Source organism: Enoplosus armatus, chromosome 9 (genome assembly GCF_043641665.1).
Source record: "Enoplosus armatus isolate fEnoArm2 chromosome 9, fEnoArm2.hap1, whole genome shotgun sequence".
Taxonomy (NCBI): domain Eukaryota; kingdom Metazoa; phylum Chordata; class Actinopteri; order Centrarchiformes; family Enoplosidae; genus Enoplosus; species Enoplosus armatus.
The window spans coordinates 15052930-15069650 of NC_092188.1; the positions used below are offsets into that span (position 1 = coordinate 15052930).

The window sequence follows — 16721 nt, forward strand, 5'->3', positions numbered from 1 at the left end:
TGTCAAAATAAAAGCATAGTTTTTCATACAACATGGGGTGCCACACTAACCTCTGAGTTCAACACCTCTGGCATACTACCCCATATTTTGTCAGCCTCATCATCATTAATACATCCCCTACAAATGTGAAGCATTAACATAGGAAGACAGGTTTTTGTGTGATAGTGAGTCAGCAATTTGACACACATATATAAAGCGTATAAAAACAAAACAAAATCAGTGGAATGAAAGGTTTGAAAAATGTTTTAATAGCACAGTCAGACAAATAGGTGAGTAAAAAATCTATTCAATAATAATTTAATTAAAGTCATCTTCGTGGTCCAATGCTGCCACCTGGCTGCCAGCCTCTGTACTTCATACTAGTGTTTGGTTGACGTCGCAGCAAGGTGTCGCCTCCATCTATGTTTTTGGGTTTATCATACACTGTGGTTATATGAAAATCTGTTCTGGCCTTTTTTACAGGATGCAAGACCAATTTCCTTCCATGATACCTGCAAAGAAAATACAATCATCAGGAGAGCTCCATGCACTCGTATACTAAAGCATGCAAGCAATTATATTTTGTTGATTCAGTTTTCGTTTTTATACACACCCAAAGCCTCTTTTGCAATTGGGATGTTGGCCCTCATTTTCAAGGGCTTCAGGAATCCCAGGCCGACTGTGTCCCAAGCCTTCGCCATCTTTCCAGCCCTGCTTTTCCATCAAACGTCGACCAAAGCCCTAAAAAGTAAAAACATTTGAAGTTTGCTCATATAGGCAGATCATGTATGGTAGAAAAGATGGGAGTCAAATTATAGGCCACATCCTTACCTTAGTGAACCTCTCAAAGCTGCCAATAGACTGACTGTGTCCAGATCCATCTTCAAGACCCTCCCTCTGCCTTTTTTCATACCGCATACGGACATAGTCACGGGCGTCCATGTCACCTCCATCTGTGAGAGGAAGAGCTGGGTTAAAGAAAATCTGACTCTGCAGAGATAATTCACAGTTTGGTTCCCTTCATCAATCAAGGTAATCACAGATGTAAAACCAACTTGAAATACCTTTATCATAGTAAACACTCATGTCAACATCCCAGTCGTCTGCCGTTTGTTCATCAAAATCTAAAAAAAGGACAGAAGGAGACATAAATGTAATCAATATTTCATCAAGCAAAAACACTTCATTTAAAGTTGTAGTGACCTAAAAATGTATAAATGTGCTTTGAATGGATTTAGATCATTTTGCATGCAGTCATGACGTAAAACTTATCTTATATTTCAATGTATATTGTTGTGATCATAGAGTGGAATTTAGTTGTCTAATTTAACAATACAAAACAATTACTTTGTCAGATTCCAACCAATATGATTTCTGAAAAACTGAACAACAGCTAAAAATCAATAACCATGCTGGCTAATGTAGTCAACATCAATCATATAACTTAATGTGTCATGATATACGAGCTTCTTCTGGTAAGTGTAGAAAACTGTATGATTCATGTTTTTGTTGCATACCTCCTTCTTCCTCCTGCCAGTACTGGGCATCAGTGTAGAACACCAGGCCCGAGCCGCCTTTCTCCCACTTCAACTCAATCTCCTCTTCGTACAGCCTCTCTTTGCTTCGCTCCTGGCTCGTTACATCATCATGCAAAGCCTCGTGGCGCTCCCACTCCTCACAGCAGTCATCGTCCTACAACCAACAAGATGAAAAATTGACAAACAACACAGCGAAGGGATGATGATGATGACTATTCAGCCAACCCTATATCACAGCCTACAGATGCTAACAATAACAATGCATTTACATTTGACATTCTAATACATAGGAATAGATTTAAACCCACATCATCTGCATTTGACTGTGCATCCTCCTCCTCTTCTTTCGGTGGCTCATCAGTCTCTGTTTCTGTGTCATCAGCTAGCTGCCTCTGTCCAGAGGGTCGGGCAGCCAAAGTGCCTGGTCCTGATATTTCATGTCCAGCAGCTGTTAATACAGTCTCCTCTGTGTCAGGAAGTGTCCAACTGTCCTGATACTGGAAAGGTACGTTGCCATAACGGCGGTTAGAGCTGGTCTTGGGGAAAGTGAGGCCCAACTTCCGGATGAGGCGCGGAGGCAGTCGACAGGACTGGATGAGCTGTAGGAACACTTTTACCGGTGTGCCCACATTCCCATTCTGCATCAGAGCGGGTGGATTCAGCTCAGATAAGCTTTTGAGGTCAGCCTCTGTGAAACACTCCGTTAAAGACACCCGGTGCCGCTGCTCGTACTTTGTTTTATAGGGGAATGACCCATCATCTGAAAGAATCAAAAACAATTAGATGTGCAAACAGTGATAACACACATCACAATTAAACAAGACAACAGTGGACAACTTTCCATTAATAAACACTTTCAAAAACATAAAGAAGCCATGGCGTAGATGACATAATTCCTACACTCTATCTAACTGAGAGGTTTCTATGGTGCCCCTGAGATTTTTTTGAGGACGACTTTTGCATTACATTGCAATATGTTTTGCATATCCTTGCAATAAGTTTTGAGTTGCCTCGCATTAAGTTTTGCGTTCCCCCTGGTTCCCCCCGAGAGTGTTGGTCCTGTTCAGGTATAATACACCACCAGTTTAGGGCAACACTCTGCAGATACTACAGAAAGGAGAGATGATGTGACACTTTACATTCTGCTTTTATTGCTCATTACTCCTTTCAAAAAGCCAAGCTCCGACAGTCAACAGCCACTGGCTATGAGCACTGCTGAAGCTGCTCTGCTTGGTTGAGCTGGTTGAAGCTGTGGCTGTGGACCTGGTTATTGCTCGAACTACGGTTGTATTTGTGGTTGCATCTATGATTATCTGGATATGGATATGGCTACGGTAGCTGTACTGTAACTAGTCTTTACTGCCATTACCATCAGCCAAGAAAGCTTCTTTAAGCCAAATGGAATTTGAACTCTATCAGATATGACAGATGTGTTACCAATACAGTGTTAGGTACATAAAAATAAATGTGTCACAGCCATAATTATAACAACCAAAGCAGCCACAATCACAGCAGCAACAGCCAAATCTCTGTCATCCCATAGCTATAGTCATAATCACAGCTGCTATGCAGCCTGTCTCAATCAGCCTCAGCAGAAGTCAGTGAGAGAGCTGGTACACGAGCTCTGCTGCTTCTCCTATCAGCTGCAACTACACAGATTTGCACCTGAGCTGGCCACAGCTGAAGGTGAGCCCACTGTCTAATGCATAATACACAGTACTGTATCATAATACAGCTCAGCCTTTCCCTGTGGATCAGAAGGAATGTGAAACGATAAATGCAATATTTTGTAATTATAACTTAACAAATACCAAGAGACATTTTCACTTCTTTAGTTATGTTTTGTTATTGTTGAAGGACTCAAAAGAATCAGATATTAAAATAATAATTAAAGTCAAAGCAACAGAGGCCAAGATATCCTGTATCGACTGAGTCAAGCTCCCAACACTTCCCATAATACAACCAACTCCATAAGCCTGTGTGTAACAGTTAATGCAGGCTTGATGTAATAGATTTGTAGTCTCCGAGCCCAAGCCAAGATTTCAGTATTTTACGTTACATCATGAGATGCACATATATAACGTCTCACTAACCGTTGCCATGTGAAACCTTTACTCTTTTGATAACACAACGTCTAGATAGCCAGTTCCCCTTTGAGTTAATCCAGTGATTCCCCGCGTACATCCTGGCGAATCTGTCAGCTTCTTTAGCATGAACTGAGACGATACAACAGCACGACTTCACCGCCTGCTTCTTCACAGAGCTGTCGTTAGTTACTTGGCCAGTCTCCGAGGATTTGGAGCTGCCCTCTTCACCTTCAGCACACACTGTGTTTTCGGGGCCCTCGGACTCCCTGAGAACCTCCGGTCGATGTCGGTAGTGAAAACACTGAAAACCGCCGCTTTCTATGAACTGACTGAAGTAATTTCTCAGGTCCGCTGAGCGAAAGGATACAGGAATGTTGCTTATAGCAAAATACACAGGAGAAACGGCTTCAATGTCCGCCATGATTGTTTTTTTTATGCTGGACGGCAAACGTCATCGGAAAGACATTCAAAACTTACGTCATATCCGCTTCCTGAGTCGTTAGAAAACGTACACAAAATTATTTACATTAAATTATTACATATTTTATATATAACGATAATCTTAATATTGTCCCTCATATCTTTAAAACTTGAGGAAAGGAAGCCAGCTCGTGATTTTTTTGTATTTAAAGCAATAGAGACACAACACCAAAATAAGAGACGCATGGGTAAATAACCACCATTGAAATTCACACCTTTACTGTAACAGTCTTTCTTTCTTACTTACTTACTTACTTTCTTATTTTAATTTGTGTTGTTCTCATAGCCTACATTCCACAGCAAAAAGAACAAAGACAAGTACAGAGTTGAAAGATGTATAGATAGAAGATACATTAACTCCATGCTCAAATGCTCCATGCTTCATCTTTCCTGACAAAATCATCTCTGGTATCAAACCACAGATCCTGAATAATCAATAATAATTGCCATCTCTAAAGGTTTTAGTGTGTAGTGTTTAGGCAACAAGACTAGTATGAGACTGTTTAACCTCATTGAACAGGACAAAAGACACAATGTTAGGTCTGGAAAATATTAAAATCTTTCACATTACTACTTTTTTCTTTCAGAGAGACGACCAAGAAATGCGTTCAGTCAGAGTTCATTAACCCAGAGGCTAAGTCTTCCCTTGTCCTTCACCTCAGCTTTTATCGTTGTGTTTTGATAGTAAGAGGCAGTATAACTAGAACCGGGTGTCTGGACCCTGACATCACTTTACACATCATATTACACATGTATTGTGAATTAGTCATAGCCACCCTGGCTTGTGGAAGCCCTTGCTAATCCTCAAGAGTGTCATATATGTTCAGAAATTACAGATGAAAGTGAAAAATTAGCCTTGAAACCAACTTGACTTTACAGACATGAATATACAGGTAAGTCATAAATTCGACCTTTTAGGTTTATACTCTTGCAGGGTCAGATTCAGTAAAATACTGAAACAATAAAAGTTTCTAACAAATATATCATACAAGAGCCATCAAGTACCAATTATCTGTCTGTGCTGGAAAATTATAATAATGTAGAATAAACCATTAATGATCCTGCAAGAGAAGACATCTTTCCACAGACATACCAGAAATACTGTGGCACTCAGTCACAAAAAGGCACCACCATTGGTCACTGTGCTTTTGGCCTTTGGATCTTTCATAAAATAAAGATAAAGATTCACGATTTAACAGTGGTGCTCAGTATTGTTTAAAAAATGTTGATGCCATTGCCAGTAACAATACTTTTTTTGATACCTCACATTGGGGAATATAAACCTTATTTTTACAAAACCCAAAAGAACTTCTCAAATGCATCAGTGTGTGTTAACACAAGGCAGTCATAGAGGAACTTATGTAATAGAGAGTAAAATATGCAAAAAATAATAATTTAAATCAGGAAATATTCAATCAAAGGACAGCTAAACAAGACTTCAGTCCAGCCTTCAGTACTTGATAGTTTTTGATGCTCTTTGTTACAGACACCTTTTGGTCAGTACTCAAAAAGTATTGAAGTTTAGCATTATGTTTGTTTAGTATGCATGCTTTTCCAGGTACTATGGGTCAACATCAGAGCACGGTGTAGTAGTACAGTATGTCACATGATATTGCATATCATATGAAGAGAGGAATTGCATTGCAAAACCCTGAAATATTTTGATGTGCAGATGATAGAAAGTTGGAACAGTAGTTTTATTTTGACATGTTCTCAAAACACATCTCAAAGGCAAGATGGACCATTTAATTGGTATTCAATATGTGGTTGTTTTTTTTTAGACAAGGAGGTCTGACAATTTGATTGAGAAAACTATTTGTATTATATTGTTTGAAAATGTATGCACTGCATTCTGGATCTGATTTAAATGAATTCGGGAGTCTTGTATGTTAATGACATATATAACTGAACCTGAAAGAAGTATATAGAAAATTGTGAATTGAATTCCAAAAATCTGAAAGGACCACACAGTATAAGAATAATCATCACCTTCGGGTTGATGACCTTGTGGAAACGGAGCCAGGCAAATGAACCTCTGCTGTATTAGCTGTAGGTCAAGGTCAAGTGTCATGTACCAGACATGGTGTCCATCAGGCACTGAGAGTTCAATGACCTCAGACAACTCAAACCAGAGGAAACATAAAAGTCAACGTTCGGGGGAAACCTTCCAAGAAAAGCAAACAGTGTTTCAGTGGAGGAACGAATATGTTGACACATATCTCTTCAAAATGATCCAATGATTGTGTACTATTAAACTATTATTACAGCCTTTACTTGATAATGCTGGTACAGTGAAGTGTCTTAATACATTTTTAGAGTTTGTATGTATTTTAATAATTGTAAAAAAAAAAAAGAAAAAAAAGGCTTTGACACTCTTCGGGCGCCAGCCATTACATCATGCTTCATCAGACTGTTTTCACTTGCTTGATCTCAGAATACAGCAGTTGTTCCACTTATAGAATGAAGGACATTTTATTTTTACTGTCTTGGTGGAGATAAGTGTCCGTCCTCCGTGTCCGTCTCTGCCTGCTCCTAACCTCTATAAACACAAGCCTTATCACAAGCATTTATGGCTGTCAGCATGCCTCATGAAGCCCGAGGGCTGCTGAGTGCATTACAGGTCACTTTACTGAAAGGATCACATTCTTGAAGATAATGTGTTTCATCATGTGTTTGAAGCTGAGGTCCACGATGATTAAGCCCCTTTGAGTACGTAGACATGTCAAGTCCTACATATTGTCATGTATCATAATGAGATCACTCCAGGAAATAAAACGAGGCTATGAATCCTATTCTGGAGTATTCTTTGAAGGAATGAGTATAGAGACTGATGAAGTAAAACAAACATTCGGTGACTGGTGCTGCCAGTAGTGTCTGACTTGTAATCTCTTTATTGCAGTAATTCACCTTTATGGACTGACCTTGACTCCACTGCTCTGTGGTTCACATCTTCCCTCGAGAACCTCCATCCTACAAGAGTTTCAGGCTTCTTGGCTTATTCAGCCGGCATCCCGCCAAAAGTAAAGAGCATAATATGTTAAATATTGTGTCACCTGTCACTATACAACGTGGTAAAGCTTTAGTTGGTTCACGATTCTAAATCTAAAAAGCGAAGGAGCTTGTCACTGAAAATGTACTGTTTGTTTATTTGTGACAATAATAAAGCAATTTGCTTATCAGTCTTAGACCTCTGTGCCAGGCACCAGGATGATAACAAATTAAACTCATTTAAATTACAAGTAGAACATTGTACTACATGTTACAGATGCCATAAACTGGAATTCCTTGGATTTTCTTGGCCAACTTTGATTGTTTCAGAATAAAAACAACTCTCTTACTAAGTCTATCTATCTAAGAAGTGCAACAAATGTGGATTTTGAATTAGTGTAGCCGGATGTGAATGTAACTAAAAAAGTGAAAACTGAAGACCTGCAAATAGAAAATGCACTAAAAGCTTTGGGTTTTCATAGTGGTATCATTTCATCTATTCGTCAGCCAGCCAGCCACAGTTTCTGTTTTGTTTTGTTTTTTGTCGGTCTGTTGGTCCGCCACTTTGGTCCAGACTGAAATATTTCTATGGGATGGATTGCCTTGAACTTTTGTACAGACACTCATGGTCCCCAGAGGATGAAGCCAACTGACTTTTCCTTTAATACCACCATGAGGTTATCATTTGTGTTTTTTTGTGTCTTTTTTGTGTCTCAAAAGCCATAAAGTTTTGTACAGACACTCATGTCGTCCTCAGGATGAATTGTAATAACTTTGATGCCTTAACTTTTTATTCTAGTGCCATTATCAGGTGAAATTTTCAATTTGATTTATTACTAAATTATATTTCCATCAGCCTCAGCTGTTTAGTGCTAATTAGCAAATGTTAGTAGGCTGCTAAACTAAGATAGTGAAATAGTAAACCTTCCACCTGCTTCGCATCAGTATGTTATCATTATCACTGGAGCATGTTAGCATGATGACAAGCATTTAGCTCAAGTACAGCCTTTCAGAGCTGCTAGCATGTTTGTAAACTTGTTAGACTCTATAAATTGAAGTTGTATGAGGAAATGTACAGAAAGTATAAATCAATAAATGGCTGATTAAATAAAATATTAGTTTGGGGGGGGGACTAATGACCTCAGTATCTAAAATCCTGGCTACAGATCTGTAGAGCTGTTAGGGCATGTTGGTGGATTTTTATCAGATTTTTTTTAAATCAAAATCAAAGGCAAACTAACAGAGGAGGAAGAGGTTGGATTGGGAAGTTTTATACCACCAAATTAGGTTTTCAAAATTCCAGTGCTGTTCTAGGATTACAATAAGATAAACAGAACAAAAAACTTAAACTCATGAGGACTTAACTTACAGGTCAATGCCCCCTCTCTGCTTTGGCCTCTGTCAAGCTCTCCAGGTGTGAGCTGGCAGTGTGCAGGGACAGAGTGTGGGGCTGATTACCTCTGCAGTCCTTGGTAGCTTGGTACCGCCTGGGTTAATGACACCGGCTACGAGATAAGGCCCAACCCTCTTGATATCCAGGCCTTACTCCACTAGCACCTTTTCATTGAGAAAAGCTTATCGGTTTCCCAGGGTTATTCCATCAGCCACCTGGCAAAGCACATAGTTGTTTTTCACAGAGTGTATTGACAAGTCAAGGTCCACTACGCAGGGTGGGTTGGCCTTATAAATACAGGGGCACTGCAGGAAGCAGCAGCAGTACTCACTAGCTCATGAAGAGCCCATCCTGTGAGCAGTCACTTACATTTAACTACATAGATCTCTGCAACCTATAAAAATGGATAACGGGTGTCATTGTTCAGCCAACAGTGACAAGCTTTCGAATCCTATCCTCTACAACATCCTGAGCCAAATGGATAACAACCAACCAAGCCACAACAGCTTCAGCTACAATTCAGTACCTCATAGATGCAACTGTGAGCTGCGGCGGACGGTGTGCTTGAAAAGTCCGTCTGACATTTGCAAAGAAGCTTCAGCAGTTCTGGTTAAAACCGTCCATTTCATGAAGAACTTGCCTGCCTTTAACCAGATGCCACCAAACGACCAGTTCTCACTTCTCAAAAGCTGCTGGACCCCACTCTTCATTTTGGGTCTGGCCCAGGAGCATGTGGACTTTGAGGTGACGGACACCCCTGCTGACAGCATGCTGAAAAAGATTCTCCTGAACCGCCAGGAGAGCCCTGAGATGGAGAGGGAGCAGCCCACCATGGCCGGTGTCAGCAAACTCAAGTCCTGCCTCAAAACATTTTGGAGTTTGGATCTGAGTCCAAAGGAGTATGCATACCTCAAAGGGACCACGATATTTAATCCAGGTTTGTTGTCCATAATGAAAGAAATAAATACCTCCAAATTGATTTCTTGGTTCTCAGGGGTACATTTCCAATCACTGCTGAATTAACTGCTTTACACATGCATGTAACCCCCATTTCTTGTCTTCACATTCAACAGATGTCCCAGATTTAAAGGCAGCTCTGTTTGTGGAAGGCTTGCAACAGGAAGCCCAGCACGCCCTCAGCGAGGTGGTCCAGCTCCTTCACCCAGGGGAGCAGGAGGAGCGCTTTGCTCGGATCCTCCTCACTGCCTCCATGCTGCAGAGCATCACACCCAGCCTGGTCTCTGAACTCTTCTTCCGGTCAGTGATAGGCCAGGCTGACCTGCTGGAGCTGTTGGTCGACATGCTCTTCTGCAGATGAAGAAGAGGGACATGTGGACTTCATGTAACTGTCCTGGAGATAAATGTGAATTGGTGAACATGAGACTATGAATGACTTATATTTGCATTGAAGCTGAGGTCACTTTAGCCCAGTCTGAAAAGATTTGACTTTCCACAGACTGTACCCACTGTTAATAGGATGTATCTTCTGTTGAAGGTCTTTTCTGTTTGCTTCAATGTTGTAAATAAGAGTTGTCTGCATTTTCAAAATTTCAAATAAATATATTTTTGTACACCTAATAGCAAAGTTGTTTCTCAATCTTTTAGAAACACAGTCACAGCGAGCCAAATCTGACACAAGATTAGTTTTATGTATCAGGTATTTCACCTGATAATGACACTCTGCTCTGAACGTCTTCACCTCTACAGTTCATTTGGCAGGTCTGTCACTACTGACATGTTGTGCAGCCAACTATTGCTCAAGTCCATTTATTTTCAATTCTTGTCAAGATGCCAGGATTTCCAAACATAGCAAATGTGTCAGAGTGAATTCTCTGGAAAAGTGTACAGACACGTCCCTAAAAACACTTATATAAATATATATATATATATATATATATATATATATATATATATATATGGTGATTATGGGTTTGAAAGGTTCTTTCAATAATATGTGGCATAGCTTCAATAAAGCACTAGAACAGAGCAGATAAATAAAATATATTGTAATACAGGTTTTTCCCAGGACGCATCTGTCGTATAAAACTCATTGAGAAACCACACGTGACTCATGCGTGCTGTGTTCTCTGTCTTGTTTTACCAGATTGTGTTCAAACCAAAGTTAACTGTCAGTGTTGTATGTCAGTGGTTAGCATTTCCTGGACTTCATAATCATGTGAAAGTTATACCACTTCTGACCAAGGTAGAGAGTCTGATGAATATGGTTATGTCATGTTTCTATTATGACCACAAATGTGAAAACTACATAATATGTCATGTTGATGTGGTACTTTGTCTCCCTCTCATGGAAAATAGTGGAAGTCACATGTTTACTCTGAGAAACTACAGACAGACACATACTGTATAAAGTGCACTTAAACTGGAGTGCTGCCATTTCTGTTACATATGCAAACATTTAACAAATTAAAAGCCCTACACAAAGCAATTAGCACACGTTTAATGCACAAAAGTAAGAAGAACAAGTATCTGAATGCTAAAGAATCTGAGCCTACTGCTAACAATCTGCAGACCATATTTGATACAGAACAGGCCCTCCTGATTCACCCTAACCTGTGGTATGTTAGTTGTGAAACAATGAGCCTTTGCATGACACCTCATACAGGTAAAACAGGAATGTGCTGGAGGGGGCAAAGAGCCAGAGGAAACGGGGTTACACAGGGCAACTGCAACACACCACAAACAGAAAAGCAACTCCAAAAGCTTGACATTTAGCACAGAAGAATCCAGATAGATTGCATGTTTGTTGTTATTTTCTTTTTCTACAAATGTATGAAAAATCCTTTCACCTATTTTCAGTACAAGTCACATTGTTTCAAGAATGTTTTCAAATCATTCTTGAAATACGATTTGTACTTGATCTGATCTTGTTGCTAGTGCAGCTATCTGTCTAATTCTGAGCGGTTTCAACGTGCTGGAAATACATTGCTGAAGTCTTCAAGGCTGAAAATGAGACGTTACTGAAAAAAACATACACATTTACACAACATAGCACCATTTATGACAACAGCTGAAAATATGTAAGTAGATTAACTGCTAATTTAACACACAAACACATTTGTTATTCATCTTTGGTGCTCATTGAATACGTGTATGTATTATTACATATTTTTAGTTGGCCGTTGCAACAACAGAACTGTCTAAAGGCCAGACTACTTTAAGACTGGTTTGTGTCTTAAAATGTACATTATTGGTAAATGTTGTTCAAGTCATTTGCCCCCATTGGATTTCAGGATAAATTCCTGAAATCAGGCTGATTTTCTGCACTGTCTTCCCTTTGCAATAAATGACAAAGACAAACCCCAGGATTTTATTTCCTTTTTGTCAGAACCAGCCAAACGAGTTCCTCCTTTTGCTGAGGGCGGAAAACCCTGCCTGGTACAACACAGTGACCTCGGGGAGATGAGCTTGACGACAATAACCCAAGACATAGAGAGGAAAAGTAGGCTAAAGAGACAGAAAACCATGCGAAGGAAAGACGTGTCGATGTATGAGAGCAAATAATTTGTTGCAAAACAAATGGAGCAACTCATATTCAAACTACATGAATATATTATTTTGGCTTGTGTGGAGAGAGAGAGAGAGAGAGAACAAAAAAAAGTTGACACAACGCTCTGCAAGCAGGGAGAGTATGTTACATTTTCTGGAAGCTAAAATTATGAATATATGACTTAAACATCATTACTATACATATGAAGATATTTCCTGAGTACACATGAAAAGGCATAAACAAGCATAGAGATTTTTATTTTGTTAAAAAAACAGGACTTATCTGAATTTAAAAAAATGTAAATGGCACAAATGGTTTAACAACCCAGAAAGTAACATTGACTTAAACATATGTACATCAAAATATGGCTTAACAATGCAGTTTTCAGGTCAAAACATGCTTTTAAAAAGGAGTCTACATGGCAGGGGTCAATAAGCCCATACATACAATACAGTGCACACACAACGGCCTACATAAACAATCGCACAGACAAGAATGAGGACGGTTATGTTCCACCATCAGTCTCTATCCTCTGGCCTGACTGCTAGGATTGCATGGAGTGTAGTTTCTTTTAAACACAAATACATAAAAACTTGCATTGTCTTTCCCTGTGTAAAAAAACAACATACATGGTTTCCTCTGTGGTTGCAAAGATAAAGGTCCAATTAAACGACACTCCAATAGCAAACATTAGCTGGACCACTAAAAGGAGATGTACAACCGCCCAGGGTAAAAGGTGCTCCATTCAATAACACAAAAAAAATAACAAAAAAAGGATAGCAGAAGGATAACATTGTCCATCTAGCTGGCTACATCCCTCATCAGTATAGGTACGTTTGTTTCTGTGTTGCCCTTCAGAGGAGCAGAGGAGCGCCTGAAGAGTCTGTTTCGGTGTTGTGATGGTAGGCCGAGTAGGCTGTGGTGGTGTTGGAGGAGTACGCTGCAAGAGAAAGAGCTTTATTTAATGCACTGAAATGAAAAATAAAAAAACATAGCAGTACGCTGATACATTCCCAGGCCCTGATGTGAAAGTTGTGGAAACACAATGTGGTGCACCCTCTTTCAAAAGAGAGGTAACAGGACACCCCATCCTTTTAACAGCCTCTTTGCAGAACAACAACGAAAAGCTGCGCAGTAATCCATCTGTAACCCAAGTTGCGCACTAAAATTACACAATAAACCACGGGACATTATGTGGCATATATTTAATGTGACTTGATCTGCGGCTCTGGCAGGTGGTGTAGCATGACCGCTGAGCTGGAGGGGAGAATGAGGCAGGTTGATAGGTGGGTGTAAGGTGGCAGATGAGGGGAGGAGGCAGCTAATGAGCAAGGGGGGGGGATTGTAATATGCAGAGAAAAGGGCAGGAATGTAGGGCTTTCACTGTTTAAAGAGTGGTATGTTACTGGAAAGTAGAGAGGAGGTGATAATATTGCAGCTGCAGCAGGTACAATGGACTGCAAAGACTGAGCCTCACACACCGATTCACCGGGGTAGCAATTATACCTCAATGACCAGGACAATGACCAGGACAAATAAAGACGGTAGCTCTATCAGCACAATACAATTCACTTTAAAATGTGCAATTCCTCTAACCACTAATCACACACTCTGGTGCAACTCTTACTTCCTCATCCTCATGTACATCGACATGAATGTGTCTGTTATGGGAAATTCCCACATGTACTCACTTTTCCTGCTGCAGTGTCTCATTTTCCTCGCCAGCTCGTCTGATGGCGTCTGCTCCGACACTTTCACCTCGGGAACTGTAGCAGGAAGGAAAAAGGTGAGCGCAAGCAGACAAGGAGCCTCGACCCGCAATAATACACTCTCTGTTTTAGAATGAATCCGGTCAACTCTGCTATTGCGCAATATGTTTCAGAAGACATTGTGTACCTGTATCAACTTGCCCCAGATTAACCAATTATATTTAGGTCACGGCCTGTAAAATGCCTGGTGTATTAGGGCTTAAAACTATGAGCCAAACAAAAGAACTTCAGCAGTTCCAACAGACGCTATGAGTCATTTGGGGAAGACAGATCAGATGATTGGTATATTTGGTATGCTGCAGCCAGATGGTAGTTAAAACAAGTTGTCACGTGGTAGCTTACAAATATTTATAGGGCAGTAATTATTAATGTTAAGTGTTTTTAAAAAAATGCTACATGATATTCTTACAGTCACTGCTCACGAAAGTGTTGGTCATGGTCTCGTTGCCACTGTCAGGGAGAGTCCCATCACTCCTCCCATTAGGACGCTGTCCCGTCGACTGGTGGCTCTTGTTCCTCTTGCCCTTTCGCGTGCTGATGCGGATGACTCCGTGCACCAGCTTGCACTCGGCCTCCTGTTCCTCCAGGTTGTAGTCCTGAGCGATGCTATAGATGAGCTCGCTGATCTCATTGGTCTTGCGGGAGAAAGAGGAGTCAGAGGTGCACTTGGCCAGCTGGTCGATCTGGTGCAGGGCGTACAGCTCCAGCAGCTTCTTGGTGATGAGAGAGTCAATGTCTGTGCCCGTGTCGCTCAGGTCGTCCAGGTCGTAGTCCTCACGGGATAACAGGCTGGTGTTGCTGACGGGCCGCTGGCTTTCCCCCTTGCCAGGCGTACGGGTCCGTTTGGGGGCAGGAGCCGGATACCTGACTGTCTGGCCTGCGATGCGCACATCTGGGTAGCGAAAGCTGTCACTTGTGGGCAACTTAGAGACTTTGGGAGACTTCCTGGACTCCAGAGGGATGCCACAGGTGGGGTTGGTCACAGCCATGCCATTAGGAGGGTGAGGCTCACTACATGCTTTAGGGGGATGGTCTGTGGAGCTCTCATTGACAGGCAGGCAGGGCTCACGGCTGCCATAAAATCCACAGGTCAGTACACAGCAGATAAGAGCCTTACAGCCACTCCAGCCCATGGAGGCACAGGAGCCACAGGCACGTCTGCTGGCGGGCGTGCTGTCTGCTGACCCGGGAATGAATCCTATAGTCTCTGAGCCCCGTCCCGTGCCATTGCGTGGGTGGCCTCTGCTGCGACCATACTTGTTCTCTGAATACCGGGAGTGGTCAGTGTGGTGCTCTTGAAAATGCTCCCCATGAGGATCCTTGTAGGAGTCTTGGCTGGCCGTGCTCTCCCTGGATATAGTCCGAGTCTGCCGGTATTTTTCTGCTCTGGAGCTGTGGTGATTGTGGTGGCGGGACGCCTGGGGAGCCCCTGTGCTGTGGCCAGGCATGGCTCAGAATGCCTGGGACCTGGTGTGGGAGAGCCATGTTTAGAAATAACAACCAAGTGTAAACCACCCCTTTGGTTGCCACACAGGATTGCAGCATTAAACGCACCATGGCACATTAACATAACCTGCATTTAAGATTTATGTTGTAAACACTTAGCTTCCAGTAAAGTAACCTCCACCTGAAATTCTGAGAATGTAAATAAACGTGTGTGCATTGATTGCTGGCCCGATTATAATTTGGCCCATTTCGTCGCGCCCTTATAGCTTGTTTGGCCTACAGTAAATGTGCAGGAAAACAGTTCAGACCAAAACTCATTCAACATTTAACCGTTTTTAGTTTGACTAACAAAACGTTCACTTACCGCATAAGAGGAAACACTTGTGGTTGTCTTTTATCCCAGAGAATTTATTCAGCGAGCAAACCGCGGAAGTCTCCAGAGAGAAAACTTCTGCTAGCGCTTCACACACAGAAAGAAAGACTTCGATTTCGACAGCCCACAGATTTCCAGGTGACTTAACTTCCACGAAACAACAAACTTTGCTAACCTGAAGTCGGGTGCTTCGACCGAGCGACACAACTCAGCTCATTCGTGTCGTCTCCTTTCTGTAAAATGCAGTCGTGTGTAGCCGAGAGTCTCCCAATGTTTGGCTATTACCTGCGGCTACAGCTAATCCCAGATCCCTTACCCACCCACAGGTGAGCTGTGACGACATGCGAGGCGGATATAAAAGCGCAGAAGAGGGAAAGAGGAGGGAAAGACCATAAAAGACAACAAGAAGAGGACCAGGGAGTAAAAACAAATAAATAAATGTAATAATAGAAGAAGAAGAAGAAGAAGAAGAAGAAGAAGAAGAAGAAGAAAAAAAAACACAACAGATGGTGAAACCCTTTCGGGACTTCAAATGCACACACACATACTTGTAGGTCTGACAGCCTCACAGAGGTGCACAGCTGCAGAGCCAGCAGGTGTTTTCAACAATATCTTTCATTCTGCCCTATTTTTCCCTCTATGGAAACACTTAATCACCGACTCTTTGAACTGGAATAGTAGGGCCTCCTCACCGGGAGAAAAATATAAAAAAAAACGAGAGCACAACAAAATTAAATACATCAAAATTTTTACTTTATTTATAATAAATGTAAATACAAGTTTGATATCATACAGTAGCTTTAATATATATTCATTTGAATATTATAATACAGATCACATTATGAATTGTAGCACAATACAGAATGTCACGTTACATTTTTTATTTTTTTCAAATTTTACTGAAGCATACATAATCTTGTGAGGTCATATTATAACATTTACTGGATGTCTATAGATTACAGTTTCTTAGGTCAACATACATTTTCCATGCCATTGAGCTACCATCTATGTCATTTATATTTCTGGGTAGTCCTCTGCAGTTTGTTAAGATATTTAAAGTCATTATACTAATACCAAAAATTGAGATGTGGGCTAGTCTACTATGGTTTCAATGTAGCCTATGTGTTATATTCTTATAAAGATGTATGATAAACACACAA

The 16721-nt window shown here is 41.0% G+C and overlaps 3 protein-coding genes across 3 annotated transcripts; 1 reads left to right on the forward strand and 2 right to left on the reverse strand.

Annotated features, from left to right (window-relative positions):
* Positions 1-257: 257 nt before the first annotated feature.
* Positions 258-4025, reverse strand: gpatch3 (G patch domain containing 3). The gene is made up of 7 exons (XM_070912393.1): positions 3611-4025; positions 1826-2277; positions 1497-1671; positions 1044-1103; positions 811-932; positions 593-720; positions 258-491 (listed from the first exon to the last, which is right to left on the reverse strand). The coding sequence occupies exons 1-7, from the start codon at positions 4023-4025 to the stop codon at positions 308-310; spliced, it is 1536 nt and encodes a 511-aa protein (XP_070768494.1). The 3' UTR covers positions 258-307.
* A 4842-nt stretch (positions 4026-8867) lies between these two features.
* On the forward strand, positions 8868-9783 carry nr0b2a (nuclear receptor subfamily 0, group B, member 2a). The gene is made up of 2 exons (XM_070912514.1): positions 8868-9402; positions 9539-9783. The coding sequence occupies exons 1-2, from the start codon at positions 8868-8870 to the stop codon at positions 9781-9783; spliced, it is 780 nt and encodes a 259-aa protein (XP_070768615.1).
* A 2448-nt stretch (positions 9784-12231) lies between these two features.
* Positions 12232-15834, reverse strand: kdf1a (keratinocyte differentiation factor 1a). The gene is made up of 4 exons (XM_070912386.1): positions 15553-15834; positions 14152-15209; positions 13665-13739; positions 12232-12913 (listed from the first exon to the last, which is right to left on the reverse strand). The coding sequence occupies exons 2-4, from the start codon at positions 15188-15190 to the stop codon at positions 12828-12830; spliced, it is 1200 nt and encodes a 399-aa protein (XP_070768487.1). The 5' UTR covers positions 15191-15209; positions 15553-15834; the 3' UTR covers positions 12232-12827.
* Positions 15835-16721: the final 887 nt, after the last annotated feature.

Coding starts and splice junctions, on each gene's coding strand:
- nr0b2a (XM_070912514.1), top strand. CDS start 8,868: ATGGATAACGGGTGTCATTGTTCAGCCAACAGTGACAAGCTTTCGAAT. Junction 9,403..9,538: donor GACCACGATATTTAATCCAG/GTTTGTTGTCCA, acceptor CACATTCAACAG/ATGTCCCAGATTTAAAGGCA.
- gpatch3 (XM_070912393.1), bottom strand. CDS start 4,025: ATGGCGGACATTGAAGCCGTTTCTCCTGTGTATTTTGCTATAAGCAAC. Junction 721..810: donor GCTTTGAGAGGTTCACTAAG/GTAAGGATGTGG, acceptor TTTACTTTTTAG/GGCTTTGGTCGACGTTTGAT. Junction 492..592: donor AATTGCAAAAGAGGCTTTGG/GTGTGTATAAAA, acceptor TTTTCTTTGCAG/GTATCATGGAAGGAAATTGG.
- kdf1a (XM_070912386.1), bottom strand. CDS start 15,190: ATGCCTGGCCACAGCACAGGGGCTCCCCAGGCGTCCCGCCACCACAAT. Junction 13,740..14,151: donor CACTTTCGTGAGCAGTGACT/GTAAGAATATCA, acceptor TTCCTGCTACAG/TTCCCGAGGTGAAAGTGTCG. Junction 12,914..13,664: donor GAGACACTGCAGCAGGAAAA/GTGAGTACATGT, acceptor TTTCTCTTGCAG/CGTACTCCTCCAACACCACC.